General features: G+C 42.1%; 1 protein-coding gene across 1 annotated transcript in view; it reads left to right on the forward strand.

The window, feature by feature from the left end:
• The first annotated feature begins 333 nt into the window (after positions 1–333).
• The window catches only part of prkdc (protein kinase, DNA-activated, catalytic subunit), a 44,349-nt gene continuing 27,555 nt past the window's right edge, over positions 334–17,127 (forward strand). Inside the window, 31 exon segments of the mRNA XM_064949507.1 lie at positions 334–599; positions 1,565–1,641; positions 1,754–1,858; positions 1,941–2,015; positions 2,118–2,226; positions 2,492–2,604; positions 3,704–3,803; positions 3,971–4,026; positions 4,146–4,176; positions 4,324–4,481; positions 5,319–5,465; positions 5,667–5,831; positions 6,041–6,209; positions 9,227–9,275; positions 9,569–9,713; positions 10,146–10,295; positions 10,472–10,590; positions 10,840–10,999; positions 11,410–11,475; positions 11,582–11,701; positions 11,865–12,024; positions 12,192–12,298; positions 12,388–12,478; positions 12,851–13,014; positions 13,270–13,422; positions 15,397–15,504; positions 15,731–15,957; positions 16,091–16,130; positions 16,132–16,186; positions 16,396–16,498; positions 16,624–16,757. Coding sequence (XP_064805579.1) covers positions 431–599; positions 1,565–1,641; positions 1,754–1,858; positions 1,941–2,015; positions 2,118–2,226; positions 2,492–2,604; positions 3,704–3,803; positions 3,971–4,026; positions 4,146–4,176; positions 4,324–4,481; positions 5,319–5,465; positions 5,667–5,831; positions 6,041–6,209; positions 9,227–9,275; positions 9,569–9,713; positions 10,146–10,295; positions 10,472–10,590; positions 10,840–10,999; positions 11,410–11,475; positions 11,582–11,701; positions 11,865–12,024; positions 12,192–12,298; positions 12,388–12,478; positions 12,851–13,014; positions 13,270–13,422; positions 15,397–15,504; positions 15,731–15,957; positions 16,091–16,130; positions 16,132–16,186; positions 16,396–16,498; positions 16,624–16,757 — 3,625 coding nt within the window. The 5' untranslated portion in view covers positions 334–430.

The raw sequence follows: 17,127 nt of genomic DNA on the forward strand, positions 1-17,127 counted from the left end.
CAATATTTACCCCATAGGAATAGAATCGACACTCCATGCCAGTAGATTACGCTGTTTACAGTTGCATGCGTTTAGCGTTGACGACTGCAGGGGTATATTCAGGACCTTTTCAGCGTTCCTTGAGCATTTGAAAACGACGATACATTTAAGGATACTTATTAGACTTGTGACACAATCGCTGCCTGTTGAAAGGCTAATCTATGCTAGAATGAAATATTATTGCAATATAAATTAGAATTTTATTGAGATTGCTACATTTTACACAGTTGACATCTGATTTCCGGGTTTGTAACGTTTTTGAACATCATGCTTGGTCGTGAATACACCTTTGATGGGAGTGTTTAAACTTTTAGATGTATTTCTGGTCGCGCGCGTATGAATGTTGTTGATGTGTTCTAAGGATAGCTAGCAGTAGCTAGATTAGTTTAACATGTCATCCGACGACAAAGTTAAGGTTGTTGGAGGGATTCAAGGGCATCTTCTGAAACTTCATGCAGCTCTCGCAGATGGCGACACAAGAGATGCAGCGCTAAGATGTCATGACATTATCGGGGACTTGGGGCAAGAATGCATGCTAACGAACAGCGAGAACGAGCTGGGTAAGGTTCACTGTTGGTCTATATAAAGTGTGCAATATCTTAACTTCAATTGTTGTCAGACCCAAACAGCATAACGTTAACTAGCTATGTAGATATCATAGCAATTTAGCTAGCAAGTATAGATTTGCGCCTTGGCTTGCTAATGCTAGGGGGTATTCATTTAGCCTATTCTGTTGCAAAACGTTTCTTAAACGGGAAGGGACCTATCTGAATTTGTCTAATATAAACTCTTGTTTTCGTTTGGAGGAAACGTTTTCTGTTGCAAAACGTTTTGCTACATAATTGGCGTAATGATTACATACCTTCCTAATGAACGAATACTGTCTCGGATCAAGAGGCACAGACTGGGCACCTGTTTGAGACAATGGCCAGAGGCAATTTTTGAGATGCCATTAATCAGTTACACATGCGCATTGTATCCATCTTGAATGATTCCAGACGTCCCCATTCATGTCATTTGAGATTAACTATGTAGGTAATAGTGATTTACGACCCCTAAATTAGCGTGTTTCTCAATGTTGTTTCATTCTAAGGACTAAAGAGGTCCTTACTTTTTTGTAGCTCTTGACTATCAGGCCTGCGACATCTGAAGCTCTGGTCAGCAGCATTGCAGGCTTGTCCACACTATGGGAAGATCTCAGTTGCATTCTCACATCCTCTCCTAATCTCCTTCTCAAAACCCATTGGATGAGAGCCAGAAGTCTCTCATTTCTGATCTCTTCCTCCAATGGGTTTTGAGAAGGAGGCGAAAGGAGAGGACACGAGGAGTATGCAATTGAGATCTTCCCTAGCTTTCAACAATCCGTTGGGGTCAGGAGGGCAAGTCCACGCTGATCAATGATGCTATTCTAATTCTGTAGGGACTATACAACATAGTGTTTTTGTAAAATATAGAATTACTAATCACTTTATGAAGTGATTAGTGAGTGACATCAAGTAATTGATTGATTTGTTTTCTTTTGAAGCTTTACATGCATCCTTGTTGTTCTCAAATGAAGATGGGTTGCTCAACTTTCTTCGAAAATCACTGGCATGCGAAGAGGTTAGTGCAAATTAATGAGGTCAATGAAAATCTGTTCCCCAATTGAAATGTAGGACAGTCCCGTTCTATTTTGTTGTTGTTGCCATGATGACTGGTTCATATTTAAATGTAGCTCCGGGATACAAGAGTTGAGACCATCAGTCTACTTGACAAGTTCTTGCAGAGGATATCTACAAGCGTCAAGGGTTGGGAGAAGACTTATGCCATTGAGATCAAGGTATGTTGTGTGTTTTTTTTAAATTTGTATTTATACCTTTTTGAGGTTATTTTTATTAACTCCATCCTTCCTCTGTTCGTAGGACATATGCTTGGTTGTGTACACAAAGGACAAAGCTGCAAAATGCAAGGCACCAACATTAGATCTCCTGATCAAGGTTAATGATTAACATGCATTCATGTGATGTTTTTATTGAAAACTGGTTAAATGACACCATCTTTTTACTAAATGTCAGTTTTCCATTTCCTAACTTTTATAGGTTCTCTATTTAACTAAGGACTCCAGCATTGCTCAGGACTTAAAAGTTGGTAAAATATTCGACAAATTCTATTTCGAGCTCTCCTACAAGAACAAAATCGCAGATACAGGTGAGTGTTAATTTCCTTCTTGATGGGGGTCTTATTGACAGTGTGAAAAAGCAGGCACCTTCAAGTAGGTGTCGCAGAATAGCTTTCAATAGGGCCCCACATATTCAACCATGTTTACTGACCTACCTTGTAATTCCAATGTTTCCAGTGGCATAGGAATCACTCTGTCTGCTCTCTCTATAATGCAGTATACTATAACACTAGTTTACCTGCAAGTCCTATTGACACTGATTTGTGTTTCTGATTTGTCTTATTTTTTCAAAAGTTCTCAGTAAAATCTATGAGCTCTTAGGAGTTTTGGGTGAGGTCCATCCCAGCGAAATGGTCAACCACTCAGATAAACTCTACAGAGCCTATTTAGGAGAGCTGAAACTTCAGGTACATCCCATATAAAGTAGACTAGGGGTCAGCAACAGGTGGCCCGCAGGCCAAAACCGTCCCCTCAAAACAACTGTAAATTCACCAGGAATTAAGCTAAAAAGGAGTTTTATTTAGTAAATCTGTTCCCAAGTATTTCCATGAATATAAAAAGAGGCATACAGTTGTGGCCAAATATAAAGACACCCTTTTCTTAAATATTTCCCTATTTCTTCTCAAATAAATATACACATTTGGCCTCCTGAGTGGCGCAGCGGGCAAAGGCGTCACTACAGACCCGGGATCGATCCAAGGGTGTGTCACAACCGGGAGTACCATAGGGCGGTGCACAATTGGCCCAGCGTCGTCCGGGTTCGGGGAGGGTTTAGCCGGAGGGGCTTTACTTTGTTCATCACGCACTTGCGACTCCTGGTGGCGGGCCGGGTGCCTGCAGGTTGACTTTGGTCATAAGTTGAACGATATTTCCTCTGACACATTGTTGCAGCTGGCTTCCGGGTTAAGCGGGCAGGAGTTAAGAAGTGCGGTTTGGCGGGTCATGTTTCGGAAGACGCATGACTCGACCATCGCCTGTCCCAAGCACTTTGGGGAGTTGCAGCGATAAGACGATTGAAATTGGGGAGAAAAAAGGGGGTAAAAATAATATATACTTTTTAATTTTGTCCATGTCAAATTTGTCTTTTATTTTCTAAATTACAATTTTAATCTTAAGTTTACAAAAATAAAATTGGTTCTGCATTGTTGAAAATCCATAACAGGTTGTGGAGAATTATTTAAGAAATGTGCAAGGGTGTCTATCTATTTGGCCACAACTGTATGTGATCGTGTCTCATTGTAATCAATATATTAAATCATTGTTATTTTCAAGTAACAAGTTGGTCAATTTGCAGTGTACAAATTATTATAATTCTGTACCGTAAACATCCGGTCTGACAAAAATCGTCCCTCGGCTGAATCTAGTTGCCTATCCCTGCAGTAGACTGTGTGGTATTTGAGCCGTGTTCATTGTGCAATATTTAGGCCTACAGTTGAATTCCAATAGATTTTGATGTGTGTATTGAGTTTCATTTTCTTTTGGTTGCAATGTTGAAACCATTTCTAGATTACTTCATCGACAAAGGAGCCAAAGCTTACTGTTGTGGCTGGATGTTTGAGAGGGATCACGGCACTAATGGTTAATTTCACCAAGTCAGTGGAAGACGGTGTGTGTGTTTTGTGTTTATTGCCTTTACTTAACTGAATGTGTTGCTACTGTATGGAAAGCTTTTTTTCAGTCGTAAATCTTCTGATTTCTCAGCATCAATAAAGTGACGTTGTCTTCAGGTCATCCTGTATTTTCCATATTTAATTTTTGATATTTTTTCTTTAGACCCAGGAACCTCAAAGGAAATATTTGAGTATGCCTTGAAGACAATTAGTCCTCAGGTTGGTAAAATGTTATACAATTAGTGCTCCCAATATCCTACGTGGTAGCGTACAGGTTGTCTAATGTGAGCAATAGGACTGTTCATCCTTCCGTTTATTTCACATCCTCTGTTGAACAGGTGGAGATGTGCCGTTATGCTGTCACCTTTGGTAAGATTTACTGCATTGAGTGCCAAATTATTTGCTAAATCATTTGCACTTTCATGACTACTCCTTTGTTTCCATTGCACCAGGCAATCTCAATCAAATGCAGCATTGTTTGAGGTTGACAATAAGCAATTTTTCTACGCTTTGTAGCTGGACTGCGATTGTTAGCAAAGCATGCAGCTCAATTCAGCCACTTGCTGATGGACCACTACAGAGCCTTGTTTGATGTCATGTCCAAGCTGTGTGGACACATCAACCAGGAGATGAAGAAGACCAGTTACTATGCCTTGGAGTCCTTCCTCAAACAGGTGGGCTTACCACGTCCCTGAAAGCCAGTATGTAGTTAGGGGCAATTCCATGGTAACGTAATGATGCTGATACTCCGATATTTCACTTTAAAATGTATTTAAAACAAACCAATGAAAAACAATGTCTACAAAACAATGTCTACTGAACATTTTACAAAAACACATTTACTTGAAGAACAGTGCAGATGCAAAGTTTGGTAACAGAATGACAGAACAAACCGTAATGCAGTTCAAGAAATAAAGTTAAGAAAATATTTACTAAATAAACTGAAGTAAAAAATGTAATAAAAAGTAACACAATAAAATAACAACAACGAGGCTATATACAGGGGGCACAGAGTCAGATGTCTGGGGGTACAGGTTAGTCGAGAGCAGAGAGCACAGTCTATGACGAGGGCGGCTAGAGTCTTAGAGCCCTAAAAATTCTCAATCTGCACAGTTCTTCAAGTAAATGTGTTTCTGTATAGTTTTCCATGGAAATTGTTAAAAGTATTCCTTGTGCATCGAGTTGTATGGTTGGTTTAACTTTGAAATCATTGGTTTTTGTTTGACTTACATTTTGAAATTGAAAAATCGGAGTCTCGGTGTCATTCTGTTACCGTGGAACTGCCTTCAGACAAATTAATGGTGCTGTTTTATTTGTTGACATTTATTTTGCAGTCGCTGCACAGAAGGGCGTCAGTTCATTTGTCCCCTAATACTTATTGTTTCATAAGATATAGGTCATGTTTCACTTGAGAGGATTTTTATGAATAACCGTATTTCTATTCCTTTGTTTTGCAAGGAGTAGTGTGTTTGCCCTGAGAAATATAACTGTTTGTTGGATTATTGCTTTAGGTTGCTCTCCAGGTGGCAGAGAATGTTGAGGAGCACAAAGGCAAGCTCAAGTTCTTCATGCAGAAGTTCTGTGCCATAATCAAGACCATGGACTCTACTCACAAGGAGCTCTCCATTGCTATCCGTGGCTATGGGTTCTTTGCAGCTGTACGTTTCTATTTTCTCCCCTCATCCCTTTGGGCTTGTCCTGCTGGAAAAGCCACTGACTGGTTTGTTGTTATGTTGTAATATGCTACAGTTAGTCGCTGATATGTACATGCATTTGGAGTTGTGATATATTTAATTTATCCAGTGCACTGTTTATTTTGCATTACTGAACCATTTATTGTATAATTGTTGCTGTTGCAGCCATGTAAAGTGGTTTGCCCTCAAGACGTGGACCTGATGTACACAGAGCTGATCCAACGCTGCAAACAGATGTACCTCACGGAGTCCGACGGAGAGGAGGACAAAGTTTACCAGCTCCCCAGCTTCTTGGACTCCATCGCCAGTGTCATCATCCACCTAGACAAGGTAACCCCAGAACCCAGTCCAAATGAACCCCTCCCCTTCCGAAATCTGAAAAATGTTTACCCCCGCGAAATCGTGATTTGTCCAAATAATCAGTGATGCTAAATCTAGCGCACCCCAATAATTGTTCCTATGTTCCAACCGATGTAACTTTAGTTACAGATGGTGGAGAGACTAGCATTACCATATCACTGTTTATCGTGCGCCCACAGATCCCTGAGGTCTACACACCTGTGCTAGAGCGCCTCCTGGTGGTACAGATCGACAGCTTCCCTCAGTACAGCGTGAGAATGCAGCCCACCTGCACTCGTGCCATCGTCAAGGTGCTTGTCGCCATGGCATCCAAGGGTCCAGTATTCTGGAGCTTCATCAGTTCTGTGGGTGAGTTGAAGAAACTGAGTCAGACTCTAGCCTATAATATATGCCATTTATGGAGGCCTTCAAAAACCATTTATAAAGCCATCATAGTTGCTTCACAAACCATTTAAGCTACAATCATTTAGGCTGTAAATAAATGCCATGCTAGGTAGAGGCTGCAAAGGATTTTGACACAATCGCCAAAGTGCCAGATGTAAGGACATTTTTCTAAAGCCTTTGTTGTACGTGTACAGTATTAATACAATCTATATCGACCTTATAAAGCAGGGGTGTCAAAGTCAAATGGACGGAGGGCCAAATAAAAAATTTAGCTACAAGCCGAGGGCCGGACTGTTCGAATGTTCATTGAAAAATTTTTAAATGACGCATATAGTCTAGTGAACCTAATTGAACCTACTGAAAACCTAACAAATATATTCCAATATGATCAGATAAATAAAGCAATATTTTCTTATGGCTCTGTCAGTAATCTTTAATTTTCAACAGACACAAAAGACAAATTTCCTTTATATAAAAATCCCCATAACATGAACATTAAATGAAAGAAACCGGTATTCAAGGCACCATCAGTAGCCTATATTTTCTATTTTAGCAAAAGTGGGCTAAATTTACTTCAAAGAAAAAAACAATAATAGCAATTTTCTATCATCCACTCAACTGAAATATTTTTAAAATATAATTGGATTGAAATACAATAAAATAAAGTGCAAAAATCTATTAATCAAAAACAACACTTTGTTTAAGGAGAAGTAACATGCAGTGAAAACAAATATTAAACTTTAACTTTTAAACTTGAACTGAGTAAAAACTCTAAATATGTGATTGCACAGTAATGTTCACTTGTTTGAGGTTGAGGGTGATACTTGGTGGTGTCCCATCTTTTCCACAAGTTCATCAATGTTCGGGGTAAGGCTCTGAGCTGAGGAAATCCTCAGAATTGAGTGGAGGTGTTCAGCAGTAAGTCGACTTCTGTGTGATGTTTTGTTCAGGTTCATCAAAGAAAAAGTTGTTCACACAGGTATGTGCTGCCAAACATAGACAACGTTTGAGCAGCCTGGATGCGCAGCTGGGGCATTGTGTCGGGAGGAAACGGGCGAACTCCGCAGCACCCACTGCCGCATATTTTGCCCTCAGTGCATCATTGCATTGGAGGTCAATCAACTCCATTTGGAGGTTTGGTGGTGAGCTTTCCACGTCAACAGCAAATGGGTTACCGAGCAGTTCCAACCTGCTTTTTTGTGCTTCAAAGTCAGCAAATCGGCGTCGAAAGTCAGCGGCAAGCATACCTATTTTATCAGCCAACTGTGCGCTCGGGAACGCACTGGTAGAGAGCTTCTCTTTCATGGTCTGGCAGCTGGGAAAGTGGCTCAAATTTTCTTTCCGCATCTGCGTCTCCCACAGAGTCAGTTTGGTTTTAAATGCCTTCACTGTACTGTACATATCAGAGATGACATGATCCCGACCCTGCAGCTGCAAGTTCATTGCATTCAGATGACTCGTAATGTCACACAGAAAAGCCATTTCACACAGAAACATTTCGTCTCGGAGTTGTGTTGTGTCTTTCCCTTTGCTGTCCAAGAACAGACAAATCTCCTCACGAAGCTCGAAACATCTTTGAAGCACCTTTCCCTGGCTTAGCCATCGCACCTCTGTGTGATAAGGCAAATCACCATGCTCCGTTTCTAACTCCGTCAGAAATGCCTTGAACTGGCGGTGATTCAAACCTTTGGCTCTGATAAAGTTAACTGTGCGCGTGATGATGCTCATTACATGCTCCATTTTCAAGGCTTTACCGCACAACGCTTCCTGGTGTATGATACAATGATAAGCTGTCAGCTCACCTGTCGCGTTTTCCTCTTGCATCTTTTCCCGTATCTTCGCCACCAGTCCGCTCCTGTGTCCACACATCGCAGGTGCTCCGTCGGTTGTCAAACCCACGAGTTTTTCCCAAGGCAGCTCCATCTCATTTACACATCTTGACACCTCTTCATACAAATCATGCCCCGTAGTTGTGCCATGCATAGGACGTAAAGCCAAAAACTCCTCTGTCACGCTTAGGCTGGAGTCCACTCCGCGGATGAAAATTGACAACTGGGCAATGTCAGAAATGTCGGTGCTCTCATCCACAGCCAAGGAATATGCAATGAAATCTTTTCCCTTTTTCACAAGCTGCTCTTTTAGATTGATGGACAACTGGTCTACTCTCTCGGCAATGGTGTTTCTGCTCAGACTCACATTTAAAAAGAGTTGCCTTTTTTCTGGGCAAACTTCGTCACAAACTTTAATCATGCAGTTTTTGATGAAATCCCCTCCGTAAATGGCCGGGCTGATTTAGCGATCTCTTCTGCCAAAATAAAACTGGCCTTGACAGCAGCCTGGCCTTGTGATTTGGCTTTTTTGAACAGAGCCTGTCGAGATTTGAGGCCTCGTTTTAATTCCTCTGCCTTTTGTAGCCTTTGTTCCATGTCCATATTCTTGTTTTTGTCCGCGTGTTTCGTTTCATAATGTCGTCTCAGATTATACTCTTTCAGTACCGCCACACTTTCTCCACACAGAAGACACACAGGTTTTCCAGCTACCTCCGTGAACATATACTCCGACTCCCACCTTGTTTGAAACCCCGGTTCTCAGTGTCCACCTTCCGTTTTGCCATTTTTGATGGGTATCTGAAAGTTAATTTTACTGTGATGCTGACGACTGCTGTGCCAATAAATATTGAAATGAAGCAGCCTACTGCTCGGTGCGTCACCGTTGCATTGTGGGAAATGTAGTATTGGTGCGTGTAAAAGATCTGCGGGCTGCCGGCTTGCTGCGGTCTGCGGGCCGGTTCTAATAATAAATCAAGATCATCCCAGGCGCCGTAAAAAACCTTCTCGCGGGCCGGATGTGGCCCGCGGGCCTTGACTCTGACATATGTGTTATAAAGGGTTTATGAAGGCCTCATTAAGTCGTCAAAGTTGTTGTTACTGTAACTTCTGATGCATCACTATGCCAGAATTGTTTTATTTTTCTCCTTTCAGTGCACCAGGGCTTGATTCGTGTTTGTTCGAAGCCAGTTGTCCTTCCTGAGGTAAGGTCATTTTGGCACTACATTATGCCACTGTTTTAATGCTCTAATATGAGAATATCATATATTCCTTACATGGACTGTGATCTATGCGTTGTTGACCTTGTTTTCATCAACTCGACTTAGTTGTATAGTTTTGTTATTTTAATGTATACTTTAAAGTTATATTTTCTTTAACATGATTGAAAGTTGACAGGATAGTGTATTGTCAGTCAGTTGGGAGGATGGGGGATTGTCAGTTGGCAGGATCAGTTGTTGTCATTGGGAACTTGTTAATGGTGGTAACTGTTCTGTTAGGAGGGGAGAACGCTCAGAGTGTCACCGGGACTGGTGGGGAGTCTGCAGAGGCCTCTCAAATGCAGACTGGGAAATGGAGGGTTCCTTCTTGTCGCGACTACCTGGATTTATTCAGGGGTCTCTTGGACTGTGATCATCTAAAGGTGTGTGTGTGTGTGTGACCAGTTGGGGCGCTGTTGTAAGCAGATCCTGGTTAAAATAGTATTTTTCTCTTTCAGATACTTTAACTGCACTTGATTAAGTGTGGCCTAGCCCAGTAGAATAGTCCTAAAAGTGTAAACGCCGCCCATTTAGCTCTGCAGGCAGGCTCTATCAAAGATAACAAATACTATTTGAACCCAGGTCTGGATCTAAGGGGAAAGATGTTTTTAATCTTCCTTGCTCAGTTTGGTTCTCTTAGCCTAGTTAGTCCTCCACTAATCTCGGTTAACCCAGAACTTAAATTGTGCATTATTTGGTTAGATGCTACCATTTATGCTTACGTAGTCTGTCCATGAGAGATTGGTCCTCCACATACAGTGTTGGCTGATGAAGTGTTCCTTGCGATCAATGACTCAAAATGTCCTCTGCTGTAGGACACTGGGTTTCTCGACAAGGGGTTTGAAACCCAGAACGCTACCCTGAGGTCTTTGAGCCGCCTGCTTTATGATGAACTGGTGAAATCCATCCTGAGGATTGTGGAGAAGCTGGACCTCTCAGTTCAGAATGTCAACACAGAGAAGGAGGTGAGACCTCTTCTGATAATAACTTTTGATTTGTGGTGAATAATTTTTTAAAACGGTCACCACTGATGTGTCCCGGCTTTAGCCGATGAATAAAGGTGTGCCACGCGTGAAAATAATTGATATTGTAAACCCATGAGAATCTCTCATTGATCAATATGTGGTTTGTGTTGTCATAGGGTCAGGATGACCAGATCAGCAGCAGTATGGTTCTGCCATCCTCTGATCCAACAGCCCACCTCCTTCCCAACAAACCCAAGGACTTCACTGCCTTCATCAACCTGGTTGATTTCTGCAGGTACAGTACCAGTCCCCATCCACTAGCCTGGTCCCAGATCTCTGTGTGCTGTCTGGCATAACAACAACTATAGAAAGCGACTATACAGCACAGATCTGTGACTTTGTTTTTTTATTCAGTGAATGGGAGGAATCCGCAATGCAGCCTAAATCATCCAGTGCTTTCAAGCCGAGTATTTGTATGCCAGTTTGGCACCTGAGTCCGTACCTCTAGTTACATTATGAGGCCTCTATCTGTTTGTCCTTGTAGTGAGTTGCTCCTGAAGAAGCGTCTGGACTATTTTGGGCAGTGGGTGTACCCTTTGAGCCACGAGCTGATCCTTCAGTCCATAAGAGCCCCGCTTGTCAGTGGCTTCTACAAGCTACTCTCTGTCTCCATGGAAGTAGCCAAGAGAATCAAGTACTTCCAGGTAAACCGTGTTCATCAATTCCATCCCATTACTATGCTTTGAAAAGATGTTTGATATAATTTGCGCTGTATGCACTAGCAACTCCAGTGTCGTGGGTTTGATTCCCTCTTGGGTCATATGCACTATCTATTCAGTCACTGCACTGGATAAAAGTTTAGAACTAAAGGTTATATATGCCACGTAGACACGGCTGTATGTTCTACAACTTGATGGCTGATGTACATGTGATGTGATGCACATATGTGATGTAAATGATGGCTGATGTACATGGGATGTGATGTACATGGGATGTGATGTACATGTGATGTGATGTACATGATGGCTGATGTACATGTGATGTGATGTACATGATGGCTGATGTACATGTGATGTGATATGATGGCTGATGTACACTATACTTTCTTTAACAGGGTGTCGGACCCAAAAACGCTCAAAGCAGCGCCTGCTTTGCACTCTTCTCAAAGTTTGGAAAAGAGGTACAGCACGACTACTTTTTGAATTCACTCTAGAACGAGAAGAGCGGCGTTAAAAGGCCATGTTGTTTGGTCAGAGTGATGTACTGGATGGTCACTGTCTCCTTAGGTGGCTGTGAGAATGAAGCAGTATAAAGATGAGCTCCTGGCCTCCTGCTTGACCTTCGTTCTCTCCCTTCATCATGACATAGTTGCTCTGGACATCAAGACATACATCTCCCCACTTCAGGTGGGGAGCTCCCTCTCATGAGGGTTTATTACTGGTTTACCTAAAACATTTCAACTCAACATATAACTACCTACCTGGTACGAAGTCATGTACATGTATAGGTGCTGTTTTCAATTCATCCCAATTGATGACGTAACCGCTCTCTGGGATTGGTGTACCCCAGGTGGCTCTGAAGCTGGGCCTGAGCCATGCCCCACTGGCCAATGCAGCGCTGGACGCTCTGGAGTCGTGGTCGTCACGTATTCCCCGAGACGCCATGCAGCCATACTATAGGGAGATCCTGCCCCACCTCGACGGATACCTGAAAACAGCCGCTGCTGACGGTGATTTGACCTCACTGTCCATCCATCCATTCTTGCTTCATCTCAGTCTGGAAAGAAAATTACAAAGAATATCCTTGTTCTATTTGGCTGTACTTCCCTCAGAGAATCTGACCTACTTGTTTGTTCGGTATGCTATAATTCTGTTCCCCTTTTTGTCTTGATTGCAGACAAGGATGAGAGCCCTTGGGAGGTGACGTCTCTATCCACAGGAAAAGAAAAAGGATACAGCAAAGTGATGGCTAAGCTCCTGAAGAGATCCAAGAAGGTTGCCATGGTAATAAGTAGTAGGAGTCATTTTCCTGGCTATAAGTAACCGAAGCATAAGTTTCTCAAATATTAATTACAGGATGTTTTGTTTGTCAGGAGGAAGCTTCTCCCATTGCCATGGTGAGGAAGAGGGTGGTGCGGTTGCTGGGACACCTGGGAGGGCAGCTGAACAGGAATCTGGTGACCGGTGAGGATCTAGATGTATTTTGCAACTTCCGCCTTGATTAAACACGATGAACAAACGTGTGTGTACTGTATGTATACCTAATATGTGCATCACAGGAGGCTGCTGAGGGGAGAATGACTCATAATAATGGCTAGAACGGAGTGAATGGAATGGTATGAACCACATGTGTTTAATGTATTTGATACCATTCCACTGATTCCGCTCCAGCCATTACCACGAGCCCACCCTCCCCAATTAAGGTGTCACCAACCTCCTGTGATGTGTTTGAACGTCTGCACATGAGCTAATTGTATGTCGGCTATACCCTCATATCTTTATATATCACCTTTGGTATGTTTCTATAGTTTATATAGGATCTTATTCTCTCACCAGCAACCTCAGCCGAGGAGATGATGAAGAAGTTTGTGGCCTGGGACTCTGAGAAAAGACTGAGCTTCGCTGTGCCTTTCACTGACATGAAGCCCGTCATCTACCTCGACCCCTTTCTACCTCGCATCACAGAGCTGGCGCTGTCAACAAGTGACAGGCAAACCAAAGTATGGCCCCTCAAACTTTGTAAACAAACATATATATTTTACAAGGAAGCTAGACGGCCCAAAAAATCTGATTAAGTATATATCTGATAGACCTAATAGTTTGGGACTGTTGTGAATGTGTGCAGATCCCTGAAATAAGTCAAAAGAATATAGCTCTATACATGGCATTGAGTTGAATAGAGCCAGCACTTATCCAATGTGCACTTCTCAAGAGTTGTATTTAAAGTTGTTACTGTGTGTATGTGCTGTGTTCAGGTGGCAGCCTGTGAGTTGCTCCATAGCTTGGTGGTATACATGGTGGGCAAGGGTTCTCAGATGGTGGAAGGGAAGAAGGGCAGCCTTCCTATGTACAACCTGCACAAACGCTTGTTCCCTGTGCTGCTCCGGCTCGCCTGCGACGTGGACCAGGTTAGTCCATAAGTCTAACTCAATTAATTACATTTATTTTAATAAAGCCCTTGTTACATTAGCAGTTGTCACAAAGGGCTATACAGATACCCAGCCTAAGCCCCCAAAAAGTGGCTAGGAAAAACTCCCTAGAAAGGCAGGAACCTAGGAAGAAACCTAGAGAGGACCTAGTCTCTAGCTGTGCCTGATGGACTTCAGACAAAAATCAGCTTAAGGCTTAATGTAGCCTTGATATATTTGTATATTTCAGTTATTTAGCAGACGCTCTTATCCAGAGTAACTTACAGGAGCAATCGGAGTGAAGTATCTTGCTCAAGGACACATCGGCAGATTTTTCACCTATCAGCTCAGGGATTCGAACCAGCAACCTTTCGGTTACTGGCCTAATGCTCTTAACCGCTAGGCTTGATGTAGCCTTCATGACCACTTTGTAAGGCCAATATATACAGCGCATTTGGAAGGTATTCAGACCCCTTCTCTTTTTCCACATTTTGTTACTTTTCAGCCTTATTCTAAAATGGATTAAATAAAAACAAATCCTCAGCAATCTACACACAATACCCCATAATGACAAAGCAAAAACTTTTTTTTTAACTGATTGCCAATGTATACCAAATAAATAAAAAAAAAATACTTTATTTACATAAGTATTCAGACTCTTTGCGATGAGACTCGAAATTGAGCTCAGGTGCATCCTGTTTCCATTGATCATCCTTGAGTTGTTTCTACAACTTGATTGGAGTCTACCTGTGGGAAATTCAATTGATTGGACATAATTTGGAAAGGCACATACCTGTCTATATAAGAGTCCACAGTTGACAATGCAAGTCAGGGCAAAAACCAAGCCATGAGAATGAAGGAATTGTCTGTAGAGCTCCGAGACAGAATTGTGTCGAGGCACAGACCTGGGGAAGGGTACCAAAACATTTCTGCAGCATTCAAGGTCCCCAAGAACACCGTGGCCTCCATAATTCTTAAATGTAAGATGTTTGTAACCACCAAGACTCTTCCTAGGGCTGGCCTGCCTGGCCAAACTAAGCAATCGGGGGAGAAGGGCCTTGGTCAGGGAGGTGACCAAGAACCCGATGGACAACCATCTCTTCACCACTCCTTTATGGTAGATTGGCCAGACGGAAGCCACTCCTCAGTAAAAGGCACATGACAGCCCACTTGGAGTTTGCCAAAAGGCACATAAAGGACTCTGACCATGAGAAACAAGATTATCTTGTCTAATGAAACCAAGAATGCCAAGCGTCACGTCTGGAGGAAACCTGGCACCATCCCTACGGTGAAGCATGTTAGTGGCAGCATCGTGCTTTGGGGATGTTTTTCAGTGGCAGGGACTGGGAGACTAGTCAGGATCGAGGGAAAGATGAATGGAGCAAAGTACCGAGGGATCCTTAATGAAAACCTGCTCCAAAGCCCTCAGGACCTCAGACTGGGGCCAAGGTTCACCTTCCAACAGGACAACGACCCTAAGCACACAGCCAAGACAAAGCAGGAGTGGCTTCTGGATAAGTCTCTGAATGTCCTTGTGTGGATCAGCCAGAGCCCAGACTTGAACCCGATCAAATATCTCTGGAGAGACCTAAAAATAGCTGTGCAGCTCCCCATCCAACCTGACAGAGCTTGAGAGGATCTGCAGAGAAGAACTCTCCAAATACAGGTGTGCCATACCTGTCATACCCCAAAAGACTCAAGGCTGTAATCGCTACCAAAGGTGCTTTAACATAGTACTGAGTAAAGGGTCTGAATACTTATATAAATGTGGTATTTCAGTATTTTTTTATTTGCTAAATAAATTAACAGCTTTTGCTTTGTCATTATGGGGTATTGTGGTTAGATTGCAGATTTTTTATTTTAGAATAAGGCTATAATGTAACAAAGTGGAGAAGTCAAGAGTCTGAATAGTTTCCCAATGCACTGTAGATGCTACAGAAATCATGTATTTGAACCTCAACTTTTTGTTTTCAGGTAACAAGGCAGCTTTTCGAACCACTGGTGATGCAGCTCATCCACTGGTTCACCAACAACAAGAAATTTGAAAGTCAGGACACAGTTGCTGTTTTGGAGGCTATTATGGTAATTCTCCCCTACTGAATTTCAAATACTATTTATTTTTAATAGAATGTGAAACTGATAGCAAAAGTAGTTGCAACTGCAATGTTCTTCCATGCTTTTGGTCCCATGTTGCCACAATTTGTGAAAAATGTATTTCAACCAGGAGTGAATGTGTAAAACTGAAATACTGTACTTATTCTACAGCAGTTGTTTATGAAAGGTTTCTGACGATATCGTTTTTCTTCAGGATGGCGTGATAGACCCTGTGGATAGCACACTCCGAGACTTCTGTGGCCGCTGCATTCACGAGTTCATCAAGTGGTCCATTAAACAGACCACCCCCAAGCAACAAGAGAAGAGCCCAGCCAACATCAAGTCTCTGTTCAAGCGCATCTACAGCCTGGCCCTGCATCCTAATGGTTTTAAGAGGCTGGGTGCTGCTCTGGCTTTCAACAGTATCTACCGACTATTCAGGTAAGGTCTTATTTGATTCTGTGAAGCGTGTTAGTGCAGTAAACGGGACACTCATACTAGGAAATAAAGGAAATGTGGCTAGATTGCCTACACTACAGACTGCAATTTGTTTTTGTTTGCTTTGTCTGTGCAGAGAAGAGAATTCCCTGGTGGAGCAGTTTGTCTTTGAAGCCACTGGTGGTATTCGTTGAAAGCCTGGGACTGGCCCATTCAGACGAGAGATCCTTGGGTAAGGATTGTCACTAAATTCCTGTTGGTGCTCTGTTAATCATGATGTTCAATATGAACAAAAGTCCACAAAATAATTAGGTTTTACGTGTGTCCAGAGAGGTCATAATATACAGTTAAGATCTTGAGGTGCTGAAATCCATCAATATGCATCATCATGCAAATCCATATATCGCCATAAAGATGAATAAAATCCTTCTACTTCCTTAGGAACCTTGCAACAGTGTGGAAGTGCTATTGACCACCTGAAGAGGATCATCAAATACAAGGCTTCCAACCTCAATCAGCAGAACACCAAGAGGCGGATTCCAAGGTTAGCAATGTACTAGGCTGGTGCTCTTTTGGGATGGTTGCATTTTCAACTTCAAGTCCACGCAACTCCGTGTTAAAGCATTTTTGACTTGTATCATTTACTAAATCTTCTCTCTTTTCCACTAGGGGCTTTCCTCCTGATGAAAATGTGTGTTTGTCCGATGTTGTTATGTGGCTTCTGGAGCAGTGTGGGCGACCTCAAACCGAGTGCCGTCACAAGTGCATGGAGCTCTTCTACGAGCTTGTGCCCCTGCTACCAGGTGAACTGTACTTTGTATCTGTTCCTCTGTAAAAAAAGACAAATGTGACTATAACACATTCTAACTATAGTATGTTTAAACATTTTATTTTAAACTTCTATTTATTAAGACACATTTAAATAAAAAAGGTAAAATATTTAAATGTGCAATTCTATGGCTTTGAGACAAAGGTCAAACACAATTGACCTGAAAAAGTTGTTTATTTACTGCAATATTATTCAATCAGTCAATCAATCAAATTATAAAGCCCTGGCACCACACCACATTGCACATTTAAATATTTTACCTTTTTAATTTAAATGTGTCTTAATAAATAGAAGATTAAAGTAAAACAGCAAGCAATATTGATGTAGAAGCACGGTGTCTAAGA

The sequence above is a fragment of the Oncorhynchus masou genome, chromosome 30 (genome assembly GCF_036934945.1).
Source record: "Oncorhynchus masou masou isolate Uvic2021 chromosome 30, UVic_Omas_1.1, whole genome shotgun sequence".
Lineage (NCBI taxonomy): Eukaryota > Metazoa > Chordata > Actinopteri > Salmoniformes > Salmonidae > Oncorhynchus > Oncorhynchus masou.